The 15,057-nt window shown below is 39.2% G+C and overlaps 1 protein-coding gene across 1 annotated transcript in view; it reads right to left on the bottom strand.

Annotated features, from left to right (window-relative positions):
- Window positions 1–15,057, bottom strand: part of CAP2 (cyclase associated actin cytoskeleton regulatory protein 2) — a 137,779-nt gene that overhangs the window by 103,964 nt on the left and 18,758 nt on the right. The window contains exons 2-3 of the mRNA XM_082662616.1: window positions 6,306–6,427; window positions 2,701–2,801 (exon numbers count right to left, since the gene is read on the bottom strand). Coding sequence (XP_082518742.1) covers window positions 2,701–2,801; window positions 6,306–6,426 — 222 coding nt within the window. The 5' untranslated portion in view covers window position 6,427. The remainder of the gene's footprint in view (window positions 1–2,700; window positions 2,802–6,305; window positions 6,428–15,057) is intronic.

The following is a 15,057-nucleotide window of genomic DNA, read 5'->3' as shown; positions in this document are numbered from 1 at the left end:
TTTATGCTGCCTACGAGAAGGCTTTACAAGATCTAATCTTTTCTAAACCTGTTATGTTCTTCGGTTCAGCAGAGCTTCCTAATTGTAGCTATTAGTTCCTCTTTTTTGTGGTCTGTTCTGTCAATAGACTATTGAGTGTTCAGTAAATTAAGCCCAGCCAGCAGCCAACACATCAAGACAGACGTTAAATCATAGCTCGGCTGCCCTTATTCATTATTAGTATCTGTGAAATAGCTTTTAAGCAGAGGGACAGGATTTAACATGATGCACATTTGTGTCATTCTCAAATTTCCATACTGTACAATCAGGTATGTGGGGTTTTTTTTCCTAGGCAACAGGTGTGTTCTTGGAACAAAGTTCAACCCTCACTTCTGGCTTATGTGAGAGGCAGCAGCTGCAAGCTTAATGTCAGTGACACATGGTTCTATAAGAGAGAAAAAATAAACTACTTGTTTAATGTATTAAAGTAATGGGCAGATGGATGATAGCTGCCTGTACTTTTCTTTGTGTTGTAGAACCAGAGTCTACATTTTTGGATGACAAGTGTTTTTCTCTCTTTCTCTTCTCTTTCTTTCCTTCCTTCCTTCCTTCTTTCTTTCCCCACCTTCCTTCCTTTCTTTTTAAAAAACTAATTAGTGAAAAACATAAATTTCTTTGAGCATTACATATTCATTGTTGAGAATATTCCTTCCTTTGAGTCATACTGTTCTCAGGCTAATGAGTGGAGAGAAGAAAGAACTTAATATAAATCAAGCTACACTTTATTTATAACTCACTTTGTTCTAAAAGGAATTTAAAGGAACCGTTTACTATGTAACTTGAAGAGACTTACTTAGTATGCAAACCCTACAATTTTTTAAATGCAAAGTTAAATATACATATTTACAGGCTTCATTATTCCCCAGTAAAAAAAATTACACAGAATTTTGTGAGCTATTACTAATAAGAATTATAATGTACTGTGTACCTCAGAAGGGTAATGTCAATATTGATGGTTATAATAGTGATATAATAATTATTGTAATAGTTTTCAAGAGCGTAAACTGTTCTTTAATCATTCAAGAATCTCATTTAGTGTATTGGGGGTAATACTCCATTTTATATGTTAGCTTGCAGGTACTATCATGACTCAGTATAAGCAGCTCAGCCACTACCTTACGACGACAGACTAGGTTTCTGTAAACAAAAACATCAAGCTCAAGAATAGACCAGAGCAATTCTAGAGCTCTGTGATACATTAGAAGTGAATATGTCTTACTACACAGACTTTTCTAGAACTCCTGTACATTAGCGCTTCCTCTCTTTTGCCAATGAGTATTTCAGCAGGTATGTTTAATAAAAATGGAGGCCATGAGAAGAATCTTCATTTTTCTTAGATGTGGTGAACAAACACATTGCAAATGTGATGAGATAAGCACCTATTTAATTACAAATCTGGAACCAGTGGTATAACCTGAGTCACCAGATCCCCTGGAAGACTGGTGTTGAGTGTTGCATATAAAGTCTAAGTGGGGAAGGAGAATCCCTTTATACGTTTTTGTTGTTGTTGTTTGTTTGTTTGTTTTTAACCACAAACCACAACTTTATTCAAGAATCAGATTTTCCGTGAGTCTATACTGAAAATGATTTTGCTGGGACTCTCTCATTGCTGAGAAATCTACAAGCAGATGGACGTGGAATTCAATCCTTTGCAAGAAACAAAGGTAAATAAATAAGAAAAACCTGGTCATAAATCTCTTTTAGGTTTTTAATTGGTTTGGCTTTTACTTTAGATTTTCATAAAATGCATGCAAATAACAACTAGCCTCAGGGAGGATGCTAAACATTTTAAAATGCATAAAAGGTGTCTAAAACTGGGAGGCTGGCCTAGATATCATTAAAAGTCTCTACCAATCCAGAGATTATCGAATTCTATGACTTTGTTTTTCCTCAGGCTGCACTTTTTAAAAAAATTGTGGTAAAATACACACAACATAAAATGTACCATATTAACCGTTTTTAAGTGTACAGTTCAGTGGTGTCAGGTATATTCACATTGTTGTGCATCAGATCCCCAGAATTCTTTCTGGAGTTTAGTCTGCATTGAAAAACTAAAACTCTACACCTGTTAAACAAGTTCCCACTTTTCTCCCTCTCCCTAGGCCCTGGCAAGCACCCTTCTACTTCCTGTTTCTATGAGTTTGACTGCTCTTGATGCCTCAGATAAATGAGATCACACAGCGTCTTTTTGTGACTGGCTTAATTTACTTAGCACAATGTCCTCAAGGTTCATCCATGTTTTCCTATGTGTCAGAATTTCCTTTTTTATGGCTGAATAATATTCCTTTGTATGTACAAACCACATTTTGTTGATCCATTCATCTGTCAACAGAAACCTGGGTGGCTTCCACCTTTCAGCTATTGTGAATAATGCTACTATGAACATGGGTATATAAATATCTCTTTGAGATCTTGCTTTCAATTCTTTTGGGTATATATCCAGAAGTAAACTTGATGGACCATATGGTAGGTCCATGTTTAATTTTTTATAGAATCGCCATATTCTTTTCCACGATGGCTGCACCTTTTACATTCCCACCAGCAGTGCACACGGGTCCCAATCTCTCCATTCCCTCACCAACCCTTGTTATGATCATTATTTTAAAAAAATTTTAATAGCAGTCATCTTTTCCACAGAGAATGGGGGAGGAAAGCACTCACATGAGTCTCCACGTCACCAGCCAGGATCCTACTCTTCTTTAAAAACTCAGCCACCATGCTGTTCATCAGCTTATCAAAGGCCTCCACCGAGGGTGCCACACCTTTGGAAAAAGAACATTCTGTTATTCCCCGGTAGTTTAGTGAAAAGCTGGTACTGCTGTGCCATAAGTAGTATGGAAGTTTAATGTCATTCATGTCATTCTCTTCCTATTCACTAAGTCATTCATTCACCCAATATGTACTTATTAAACACTCCTCAATGGCTCAAGAAAACAGTGTTTTCCTATTTTTCATCCTTCAGAGTAAGCACTTTCACCTACATAATTTCATTTGATTCTCCCCCAAACCTATGAGGTAAGTAGCACTGTCACACTTTGACTGATGAGGAAATGAAGATGCAAACAGAACGCGACTTGTTAAAAGCTCTATACCAAACAAGCGGCAGATCCAAAAACTGAACACGCCTTATGAATCCAAAGCCAGTGTACGTTCTTCTATACCGACCTGTGCAGGTGCTATAATCACCTTGCAAATAGTTACCAAGATTATTCAGGACAATTAAAAGGTAACGATGAAGTCTGGGCAAGTAGGAAAAGCAAGCTGATTTCACACATTTTGTTCCTTCTTCACTTCCCAAGGGGAGGGACAGACAGCAAAGGTGGGCACAAAAATGCCTGGTGAGCTAATCCATAGTGAATGTTGATCTGCCAAATTACTATAAAAGCTGAATTGACAATGGCCCAACCTGGTGTGCTCTGCATTTCTTTCCCTGCTTTTTAATTAACAAAAATTTTTTTTGTCTAAGTCCCTGATTGCATATCCCTAATACTGAGAAAGATAATATTGAGAAATTAGCAGTACAGGCTATTAAAATCCAAACCCAAACTTAGGAGTCCCTTTCTTATACTGGACAGGAATACCCATGCTCATAAATACATAGGATAAAGCTTCCTTCTTCTTCCCTGGTTCCCACTTGCCCATATCCACGGGCCAAAAGAGTGACAGAAACAGCTGTTTACAGTTCTCTGCACCTATGGTCTAACTTCTAAGCAGGATACTGAAGCTGACTTATCCTAAGGTTCAAAATGCTGTATGTACCAACTCCTATAACATAAAAGGGGTGTAAACCCGAAGATTCCTTATGAATCCATTTGGAAATAGATAAACCTGCTTGTTGCCATGGGAGAGGTCTGAGAGGTCTCTGCTGGGTGTTTAAAGTGGGAGAAAGCTCTTCAAATGTGATGGAGGCCTCTACATAGCAGAATGGACAATGATAAAAGGGAATATCAGTTGCCTTTCATCACTCAGCTCTGCTCACACCTCCTCCGGGCAGCCTTTAATGGCTTGTCTTCCTCCCCAGCCTGCATCCTTTGGGCAACTCTTAGTCAAAGCATTTGAGGCCCTGAATAGTAACGCATCGAGACCAAAGATTCTGGAGGATTAGGACTCTGTCTAATTCATCATAGATTCCCCTGCACCTGTCATAGTGCTTGTCAACTGGCAGGCATGAAAATATTTCTTCAACTGTTGAGTCAAACTCACCTGGTTGTCAGGGTGGGGGGAAAACATATCATAAAACACATCACAACAACAGTCTCATAAGGCAGTTCTCTGATCTGTGCCTACTACGGATTTGTAATGGATTGGGTTCCTTCTAAAAGTTTCTTTTTAAATTAAAAAAAAATTAACTTTAGTTACAACATCATTGTAATGGTGATGTTTACATTTAAGGTGAGAGGCTGTCCTTAAGGATTTGTTAAAAATAGAATTTAGGAAATCACCAAAACTGACTAATTAAGAAGAAACGGAAGTGATGTTGTTTAGGATAAGTAAAAGGTTTTAGGATGAGTATCATTCAGACATTTTACTAATTATCCTTCTTCATTTCATATTATCAATAGGATAATAAATTGCTGGCTAAGCTGCTTTAAGATAACTTACTTTAATAACTGGCTTGAAATTATTTATTATATTAGAAAATATATGTTTAAATACTTAACTAATTTAATTATATGCCTTCCAATTTTGCTTAGCTTATTAATTTTCTTTTTTTCTTTTTTTGTTGAAGAAAGTACAAAGTGTCTTTACCTCTTTGTGTAAGTGAGGTTCAAATTATTGGAGTTGTTTTTTTTTCCTTTTACTCAGCAACACTACACAGTCTCCTGGGAGTTGGATTTTAACTTTATGTATTCACAGGCTTTATATTTGTCGGCAGCAATCTCAGAGAAATGTCTTTTGATCACCTGATGCCAAAGGCATAAGGAAACAAAGTTACTAAAGAGAACATGAAAATATTTTCTTACAAATAAAGTCTACTGAATCTCATATACCAACTCCATAGTTAACAAAAAGAGGCTTAAAATTAAATCATAGATATGTCTCATTTGATGCGGAAAAAATTTACAGGCCCCTGGCAGCTTTCCTTTAAACAACACCCCCTTTCAATTCATTCAAAGCATTATGTTCGGAGTGGGGGGAGGAAAAAAAACCAGCCTGTGCATTTGTGCTCACACAGTAATTTTTGTCCCAGGGCACGTAATACAAGGCACAGCTCCAAATACGCCTGAAATTCTAGAAGCACCAATGTGGCTCTTGCCTGGTGAAAGCTTTTTTTGAAGCCCCCTCTTCCCCAAGGCTTTTCTCAAGCCCCAAAAGCCTGACAAAATTCAAAATGGGTCAGATAAGGAGGAAATGTGTGTGAGACAAGAATAGAGTTGACAAATTAAATACAGATCGCCTGGTTAAATTTAAATTTCAAATAAATTGTGAATAAATTTCTGAATAAGTGTGTATCATGCAGTATATCCCACGCAGTATTCGGAACACACTTCTAATCAAAAAGAAAAAAAAGAATGTAGTTTATCTGAAATGCAAATTTAACTGGATATCCTGTATTTTTATTTGCTAAATCTGCAACCTTAGAGAAGAAGAAGTTGGAAAAATTACTGTAGATAACTTAGAGAGCTGGCCGTGCATGGTATTTTTTTTTAAAGAAGTAGTTAACTTTTTATAAGTTTGATCACATAATTTTTAAAATCTTTTTTAAAAATTGTGGTATTAGCATATAATTTAAAAAATGTGTTTGGTAAGGAATAGGCAAAAGTAAAACAACGTGATGTGGTCATGTTACATCGAAGTAGTATTTGGCTTCACATCAGACTCTCTTCCTTTAAAACTGCAGTTCTTAAATTTAATGACTTGTTCTCTTTAAAATTAAAATGTGCAGAATGATAACTCCTTCCAATTTACATTCTAATAAGGAACATTAGTTTCTTTTTGATAATTACTTAGATAATATATTTAGTCACTGAATGTGGAAGAGCAGCATAAACATTAAAACGAAAGAATAATGACATTTGGCTCATGGATTATGCTCTTAACACGCGCAGATACAGGAAATTTTTGTGGCTTGTGGGTTGAGACTTTTTTCTTTTTCTCTTTCTCTTTTTCAGGGATCGCTTGCATCTGGTTAATGTCACGGTCACATATAAAGGAAGGAGTAGGGGAGTTAAAGTTGATAGAAATATTTCATGAGAACTATGTGATGGGGACAAAATTAATTGACCCACATAGAGATCAGTAATGACAACAGTTTGTGGCCCTACCTCCGCTGACACCGTTAATTTCCCCACAGTCCCCAGGAGGCCGGTGTAACCCTGCAGACAGCGACTCCAGTCGACCGACGGCCTGCTCCAGTCTTTCCATAAGCCCCTGCATCTCTGCCATCCTAGGAAAACACCGGCACAAATGGAGGCCATGTGAGCATCAGGAAGGATTAGCAAGCTGACACCATTAAACTTACCATCAGCAGGAAGGAAAACAGAAATTATTCGGAATGGCTACGGCTTTAATTACCTAGAGAGCACTTCTACATGTCAGGAAAATAGGTGAAATGCAAAACAAAAACCCATAAAACTTGGGGCAGAAAAAAAATAACAAATTATACTGAGCTTATTTTCTATTCACTTCAGTGATGTCTACAAGCCTCATACTGCAATACACAAATATTCATTCTCTTTACACCATGATCAAGTGTCTCCTTGGATGCTTCTTTGTTCTATGATACAATTTATACATAGTATTTACTTAAAAGCCTCTGAACATATATTACCAACGTTTCTGCTAAATGGTGACAGCATATTTTAACTATTTCCAATAATTCTTTCTGTTAAAGTATCATTCTCCAGGGGACACTAAACCCACTGATAATTCTTGTTTACTCAATTACCTTAAACCAAAGAGCCTAGCACAGAAGTATGAGTTTATCAAACTGCATCATTTAGCAGGCAACAGAGACCAGCCCCTCCAAGAGCTGTCTTCTACTTACTATAATTTGTTCCAGCATTTTTGTTGATGAATTATTTTAAATTACAATTCTTCTGAATGGTGGAAGTTTTAATTTAAAATAATAAAAATGGTTATTTCCCTTTGCTGCTAGTTATTTCTAGAAAAAATTTAGTCTTAGGTGGGGTTGTTTTTGGACACAGGGATCTTCATTTACCCAGCACTCTTGGCTGGGATAAATGGGTTTTGAAGCTAAGGGACTGAGAATAAAAGTGGGGCTGGATATCTATCCTTCCTGCTTCCAAACAGATTTTATTATAGATAGCTACACTGAGTAGCTTGAGGACAAGTACTTTAAAATTATTGGCCCTCGATTGTAATGTTATTAAGGGCACCCCTGATGAATGGAACCCAATCGAATTTGGCCAGGTTCATGAGATCCAGTGTACAGGTACCATAACTCTGACCATACCAACCTATGACTGGTTTGGGCCAAATCAGCCTGCTGCTCCAGAGAGAGGGAAACATGCCTCATCTTAATCAGTGTCCGGAGTCCTTCTCACTCTTATGAACTTTCCTGGTATCATTCTGAGCCAAAGAGGACTCGCATGCTCCTGCACCAGAGACAACACTGCCCCAGAGTATGGAGAAATTTTATTGCTCTAAGATGTGTAAATATTTTCTGTTGCTGCTGGGAACAAGGTAATGCATTTCTCTTTTGTATTTTGTATTCCACTAGTTTTGAGCTTAAGCATAATAATGACTTGCCATTGCCATTTTTAAAAGCAAGGTTACACATATCAAGACATGTGGACGGCTCTGTACTTCTGTGTCCAAATGTCAGATGGTCACCAGATACGGATGGTGGAGTTCACTGTCTATTTTGGAAAGTCATCTCCTCTGAAACTGCCAGCAGCTATTCTTTCAAAATATGGGGCAGTGTTCTCTGCGCAGCTGAAATCAGCATCTAATCCCAAGGGGATTCAAAATTAGAAGTTTCTCATCTATTCTCTTCCTCTTAACGTCAGAGCTTTTGCTTCCATCGCAATTGAAAAAAAAAAAAAAAAGGAAGAAGAAATTTAATTGAATTCTTTACGTAATCTTACAAGGGAACTGGGTATCCTGTAGGTAGGTGAAGGCCAATTGAGAAATGATAAAAGCCCCTCAAATCTTTTAATAGTTGCCCATCTGTTCACAGTTATCTATGTTCCCTGTTACTCAACGTGCCAAATGTTACCACCATAGACCCAGCCCGTGATAGAAAAAAATGTGTTTGCTTTGTTAGCAAGCTCCCTGTCCCCCAACAGAGAAGCACCAACCACCTCCAGCCACTCCCAGAGCCGTTCAGCAAGGCCTGGTACATTTCACACATAGGACTGCTGTCCCTGACTGTGGCTTAATCAGCCTCCCTGACAAGACTCAAACTCACACTATCTAATAGTGCTCCATATGTTGAAAGACAGCAGGAGTGAGCCCATAAACTGCAGGGCTGGGCAGATTGGTGTGGAATGCGTCTAAAAGCGAATCAGATGTCACTTCATGTGAAATCACCAGGAGCTAACGTCTGGCAACAGCCTCTTAAGAGGTCAAAATACAGCTCATGCAAGTTGGAAAGATGCCTCTGGGTTTTAAATTTTAGAACAGTTTCTAAGAGACACGGAAGAACAAATAAAAGAAAGACTATACCAGGATATCAAAAATACACATTAGCATTCCCAGGGAAAATGACACAGTCCAAGACAGCTGTGCCCTCTTCTCCCAACACACACACACACACACACACACACACACACTTCCCCCCACATGTGCCCTCAGCTGCCAGCCAGGCTCTCAAGAATGAAGAAAGGACAGAGCTGTGGATTCTCCAAATTCTTCCCAGGCAGTTCCATTCGCCTTGGTTTTCCAAACTGGATTTAGCCAAGTTTGGATGAGGAGGTGGGAGCCAGGAATTAAGAATTAGGCTGAGGAAATGGATAGGGCAGTCAAAGCAAATGTAGGCGGCAAGGTCAGGCTAAGGAATGAGTCAGGGCCAGGTGGACAGACAGATGAGCTTGGATCAGGAAGCCAACAGAGGAGGGGGATATGGCAGGATGGCTGGATGGAAGAAATTCTAAGAATCTGAGGAGAAGCAAAGAGAAGCCAGATACACAGCTAGAGAATCAAGAGACTGGGTTAGATGATGCAGCTCAAACTTGGCCTCCAGATTTCCTCGTCGTCCTATTCAAGTAGAAGGCAACCCCAAGCCGAGGTTCCCCTATAATCTACAGCTAATCGAGAATAAACAAACATTTGACCAGAGTGTGAGGATGGGTGGAAAGAAAAAGGGAGAGGAACGCAGAATTTCATGACTTTCTCTTTTTAATGTTTTAGGAAATTATACTTGAGATTAATCTTAATTCCTTGTTTTGTATTAATTTTTGAGTATTTTGAGTTTCTTTCTAATGGGAAGTGTAACTCATCCTTGGCATTTTTTTCTTATTTGAATTTCCCCCTTTCATTTTTTAAGTTTTTTTTTAAAATCAAACAATGCACAGAATTTACAGAGTCAGTAGTTCTACAAGGCTTATCACAAAAACACAACAGTCCCGACTGCCTCCTTTCATTCTCTGTCTTGAGCGTCAACCATGTTCAATTATTTCTGCTGTTTCTTTTAGTAATTACCTCCTTATCTCTGAATAGCATGGTTCTATCTCTGTCTTGTTTATTTTCTTCAGTTTTAGGCATTATCCATTGAGCTCCCACCAAAAACATGAGGGTATACTTTTCTACTGCCCAATCGCCAGCAGCACATTAATGCACATTTCCTCTTGTCCCCCCTCCCAATAGCGTTATATCACAATTTTTGTGTGACCGATCATCAGTGTTAACATAATTACGATTATTCACAGCTGAGTCATGAGGTGTGCTACGATTGTCTTCCATGTTTTGCACAACCTGTTTTCCTAGAGCCGTGTCGTTCAGCTTCTCAGTTTTCTTTGTACTTAAATAATTACTCATCTCCAAGTTCTTCCCCCAGTTCTATAAGTCTCCTTTCCAAAGGGCCAAACACATTTGGAATTCTCTTAGCTTTTTCTTCTCAGAGGCATCTCTCCTGGAGAATCACTCCAACTGCAAGACTGCTCTGCAGGCCTGCTGCACACCTGTCACCTGGGCTCTGCCTCTACCTGCCCTCCTGTTTCTTGGATTCTCTATCATCCTCTTTCTTGGGGCACTTTAACCGGGAAGAGTATTGTCCTCTGAAAAAAGGTACATGAAAGGTCAATTTTTTTGAGACCTTACAAGTCTGAAAATCTCTATATTTTGACTGCTGGTTTGGCTGAGTGTAGAATTCTAGGCTGGATATTTTCCTCAGAATTTAAAAGGCTTCACTCCATTTTCTTCTAGCTTCCTAGGCAACTGTTGAGAAGTTCAAAGCCATTCTGATTCTTCAGCCTTTAGATGTAACCTGTGTTTTCCTCCCTGGAGGATCTTCTCTTTATCCCCAATGTTCTGAACTTTCATGGTAATATGTTTTGTTTTTGATCAAATATTTTCTTATAAGTGATTTTCAAGCGTGTAGAAAAGATTGGAGAATGGGCAATTGCATATTGTTTGTCTGTGGGTGAGTTTATAAAACAAGTTTGTTTCTTTCAAATAAAGAAGTTAGCATTCTGAATATTTAGAATTCAAACTTCTCTCACATCAACTGCATACATTTACAAAAACTTCATACACTTCAATAAGAATATAGCCAATCAGTATTTTCTCATATACTATCTTGTAATAATAAGGTGTTCTAGAAACAATTTCCTAGGAAAAAAGGTAGCTGTCATTGTTTAAAAAAAATTTTTTTTTTTTGGCTTCACTGGTCATCTTATAAAACCCATTGTTAAATTACAGATATTTAGTCCCTAACGTTGTCCAATTTTATGTCCAATGACTACACTTAAAGCCTGAAGAGAAACAGTATTTCTATCCTTTTTCACAGCAGTTTTCAGAAAGGGAGAGTTCCCCACACTTTCAAACCTTTTTTATAAGGTCTCAATTGCTTCGCTTATATTTAACTGGGGTAGTATAGAGAGGCCCTGGCTTTGGAATTACTAGCTAGGGGGCTTTGGGAAAAGAGCTTGATTTTGTTTTGCTTTGTACTACCTATACATAGGATTGCTATAAATATGCATGTAAAAACATAAAAAATCTGGCACGTGGTCAGTGACAAACATGTTAGCTACTGTCATGAAGATATCCCATCTTGCATTGCTCCTATGGGAATAGTTAGGTCTACATACCACTACATCAAGTTTTTGTGTACTTGAAATGTTAAGCAATCATCTAGGTCTGGCCAATGGAAATGACTAGCTGAAAACTTCAGGTCAGTACACGCTTATTATTATTTTTTTCAACATTTCACTTTCCTCTTCCATGTACTTATTCCTCCAACATTTCGAAAAGAGTTTTCTCAAGTCCGTGTGTAATGGTTACTATAAAATAAAAATTTTGCTAGGTAATTAGTAATTTTGTAGTCACAAAGTTCCCCCCCCCCCGAACATTTTTATAATGACTCTTTTGCTTTTAAATAGTTCTCTGAGAAGGACACAAGCATAATCTCTGTGGAGCCATTTTTGGAAAAAAACACTCCTTCATCCGTCATACTTTCTCAACCAAACCATCTTATGCTCAGGGATAAGGGGTCTGCTAAGGCCCTAACTCCTCAGTCTAACCAGTTATAAAAGCAGCTTTCGTAGCTGCTTTTGAACAGTTGGCACACCACGGCACAGAGTAAATGGTGATAAGCCCAGAATAACAGCCTATTTGTATTACACACTTGGTATCTACAAGACAGACTGCCCAATTAAAATACTGCCTTGTGCCATCTTTTCTGCTAGCACATGCACACCTTGCCTCCCAAGAAGACCTGTCCTAGCTTTTCATGGGCTGAGGCTGTATCTTACTTTCTTTGTATCTCCCATTGAGTCTGCATGCTGCTGCACACATGGAGAATTCTATAAATATTTTTTGATTGACTAATTAATTGGCTACCACTCACTGCCTTTCCCTCACCTGCCCACTCACCGACATAATCCTAGATCAGGCGGAAAGCCAGATTTTCGTAGGAGAAATTTCCATTTAAAAGGAGATACTAGGGCTTCCGTGATGGCGCAGTGGTTAAGAATCCGCCTGCCAATGCAGGGGACGCAGGTTCAAGCCCTGGCCCAGGAAGATCCCACATGCCGCGGAGCAACTAAGCCCGTGAGCCACAACTACTGAGACTGCGCTCTACAGCCCGTGCTCCGCAACAAGAGAAGCCAGGACAATGAGAAGCCCACGCACCACAAACGAAGAGTAGCCCCCGCTCACTGCAACTAGAGAAAGCCTGTGCGCAGCAACGAAGACCCAACACAGCCAAAAATAAAAACAAATAAATAAATTTTTTAAAAAATTTAAAAATAAAATAAATAAAACGAGATACTAGATTAGTTATTCCCACTGAAACCCTCAGTGGCTTCCTCCTGTGATTTGAAAGAGCACCCTTGCTCCCCCTAATGTGAACATTTGGGCTTTCCATAGCTCCTTTTTCTTTAGGATTTTAAAATTTTTAAAACTCCACATTGTCCAAAGAGTTTTGTAAATTTCCCATGGCAAATTCATAAAACTAGTAAATGCTCCTTTGGTAACATTTTCAGGTTAATAAAAGAGCTAAGTCTTCCAGGTTGCTGGTTTCAAGTTCTCACTAGGCCAAAGGTGCAGAAATAATTGTGGTGAGTTTCTCCCCTGGTTCTGTAAGGGAAACCCAGATCCAAGCGATTCCAAAATTCACAAGCCTAAGATTACATAGAAAATAGACCTGAAGGACAGGAAATTGAAGAATGTCTCATGGTAAGGCAGGGCAGCTGGCTTATATGTGAGCTCTCTGCACAATATAATCACAATGGACGACTTTCTCTATAAGTCCACCCACATTCAAAATAAATATTTGTTAAACTATCATCATATCAGACTTTCCTAGTTTGTTATTTGTCTTTATTGAGACTATATCAATTACCTTCTTTCTTTTCTCTGGAAACTACCAATCACTGGGGGGAGTGATCCTGTGAGTCACTATTACTAATTAGGGTAATATTATACAGTATAGAAGAAACAAACCATGGTATTTATTCATTCGTTCATTGACTGGCTCATTGAATATGCCTGTTTTATTCATTAAGTTAGTCCTCACTATCTGCTAAGCAAATGCTCACAATCTAGAAAATCAAAAGTGATTAAAATACATATTCTGCCCAGCTGTAGTGGGAGGGGGCTGGAAGCAGGTCCTGCTCAGTCAAGCCAGGGAGTTATTTCACTAAGAGACACATTCACATCGCCAAGGTACCCGCCTTCATATCTTTCCCTTAGTTTCCTATAGGAATTTCTGGTGCCCGCTTCTCACAAACAGCAAAAAAAGCCACCATTTTCTTTTTACTGCAAAGAAGTTTCAAGAGTCTCTGAGCTTTGAAACAGTGTAATCAGAATAGGAGAGAGCAGAGAGTTATACAAGTAAAAGAACACTTTCAATTTTTCACAGAGCTGGAGAAAATGTATATGAGATCCTGATTAGACAACTGATTCCTATAAAGCCTCTATGTTCCACTGCGGAGAAAAAAGCAAACTTCATCTTGATTTTCAAAGGCCCTCACCCCAGCTCTACACCCCACCAGGTTCCTAAGAGCCCGTCACAGAGACCACTCACCCCTTCCCAAATGGAAGGCCCCCAATCCCTCTTCTCTGCCACAGTTCTGCCATTTCCACTTCTTCCAGGGCCCTTCTAGACACTGCTGTACCCATTCTCCGAATCCCAACCCTCCAAGAGGTCATCCCTTGTCTCACAAATCAGAGATAACCTCCCTTGAGGTATTTACTTCCTGTCATGCCCATCAAATCAAGAGTAGAGTACAGAAGGGTAACATAAACAAACCACATACAGAAATTACCTCCTCATCCCATCTGCCCTCTCCATGCTGGTGGCGTCACTCCTCAGAACCATCCCTGGTCAGTCTTGTAGTATAAATATTTCTCCTCTAAGTTACAATCTCTGAAGATAAGAGGCTGGGACTCATAGCTTGATGTGGTGGAAAAAGCATTTTTGGCATCAGAGAATCTTAATTTGAGACCCAATCCCTTAACTGACAACCGTGTGACTCTGGGCAGATCACTTAACCTGAGTATCAGTTTTCTCACTTCCAATACATGAACTCATTCCTTCTTCTTCATTCAATGACTTAAGACAATTGTATGCAAATATGTTTTGAGCCATGTTCTGTGCTGGTTGCTGGAGCTACACAAGTGGATGAGACACAGACTCTATTCTCAAGGACCATGATTTCCTTGAGGAGCAGACAGTTTGGCTGTTGGGGACAGCCAGCCCTACAGGATACCAGGACACAGCGGACTGGGCTATTTCAGCAGAAGAGAGTCCAGTGGAATCTGAGACCACAGGGAACATCTAAGTATATCTTGAAGGCTGGTGCTGTGCCCTGACTTGGGGTGGTGAGGCTGGGTAAGGGCAAAGACATAAAATCATAGACTCTGAATGCTGACTGGGACCCAGACAGACCCCTGTCACATTCCCATCATGAAGTGGGAACTCCCTTAGCTAAATGTGAGGTAAGACCCCTTTACTGAAAAGGAGCTCCATCCCTTCCCCCTTCCGACCACCTTTCTACACTCCTATATGCTATTACAGACTCTTTCTATTCCTGTGCTCCCACACTGACCTTTTGCTCTTGCTTAGGCTGTGGAGGAGGCAGAGGTCAAAGAGATGCTTCCAGGAGTTCCTCAAGGGCCACATCCTGGCACTGGAAAAAGAAGAACCATGGAGTCCCTGCTGGCCAGGCTACCACAGCCTGAATAGGGTTTCCATGGATCTTTTGTCCCTCCATAAAGTAGAAGTATTGCTCACCTTGTTTCTAGAATACGTAAAGAACACTTAAAACTCAACAAGAAGAAAAGTATTCCAATTTAAAAATGGGTTAAATATTTGAATAGATATTTTTCCAAAGAACATATGCAAATAGCCAACACTGCCTGTAAAGATGCTCAACATCAAGACATCAGGGA

The sequence above is a fragment of the Grampus griseus genome (genome assembly GCF_964374135.1).
Source record: "Grampus griseus genome assembly, chromosome: 10".
In the NCBI taxonomy this organism is placed as follows: domain Eukaryota; kingdom Metazoa; phylum Chordata; class Mammalia; order Artiodactyla; family Delphinidae; genus Grampus; species Grampus griseus.
This window is presented reverse-complemented; position numbering and strand designations above follow the sequence as displayed.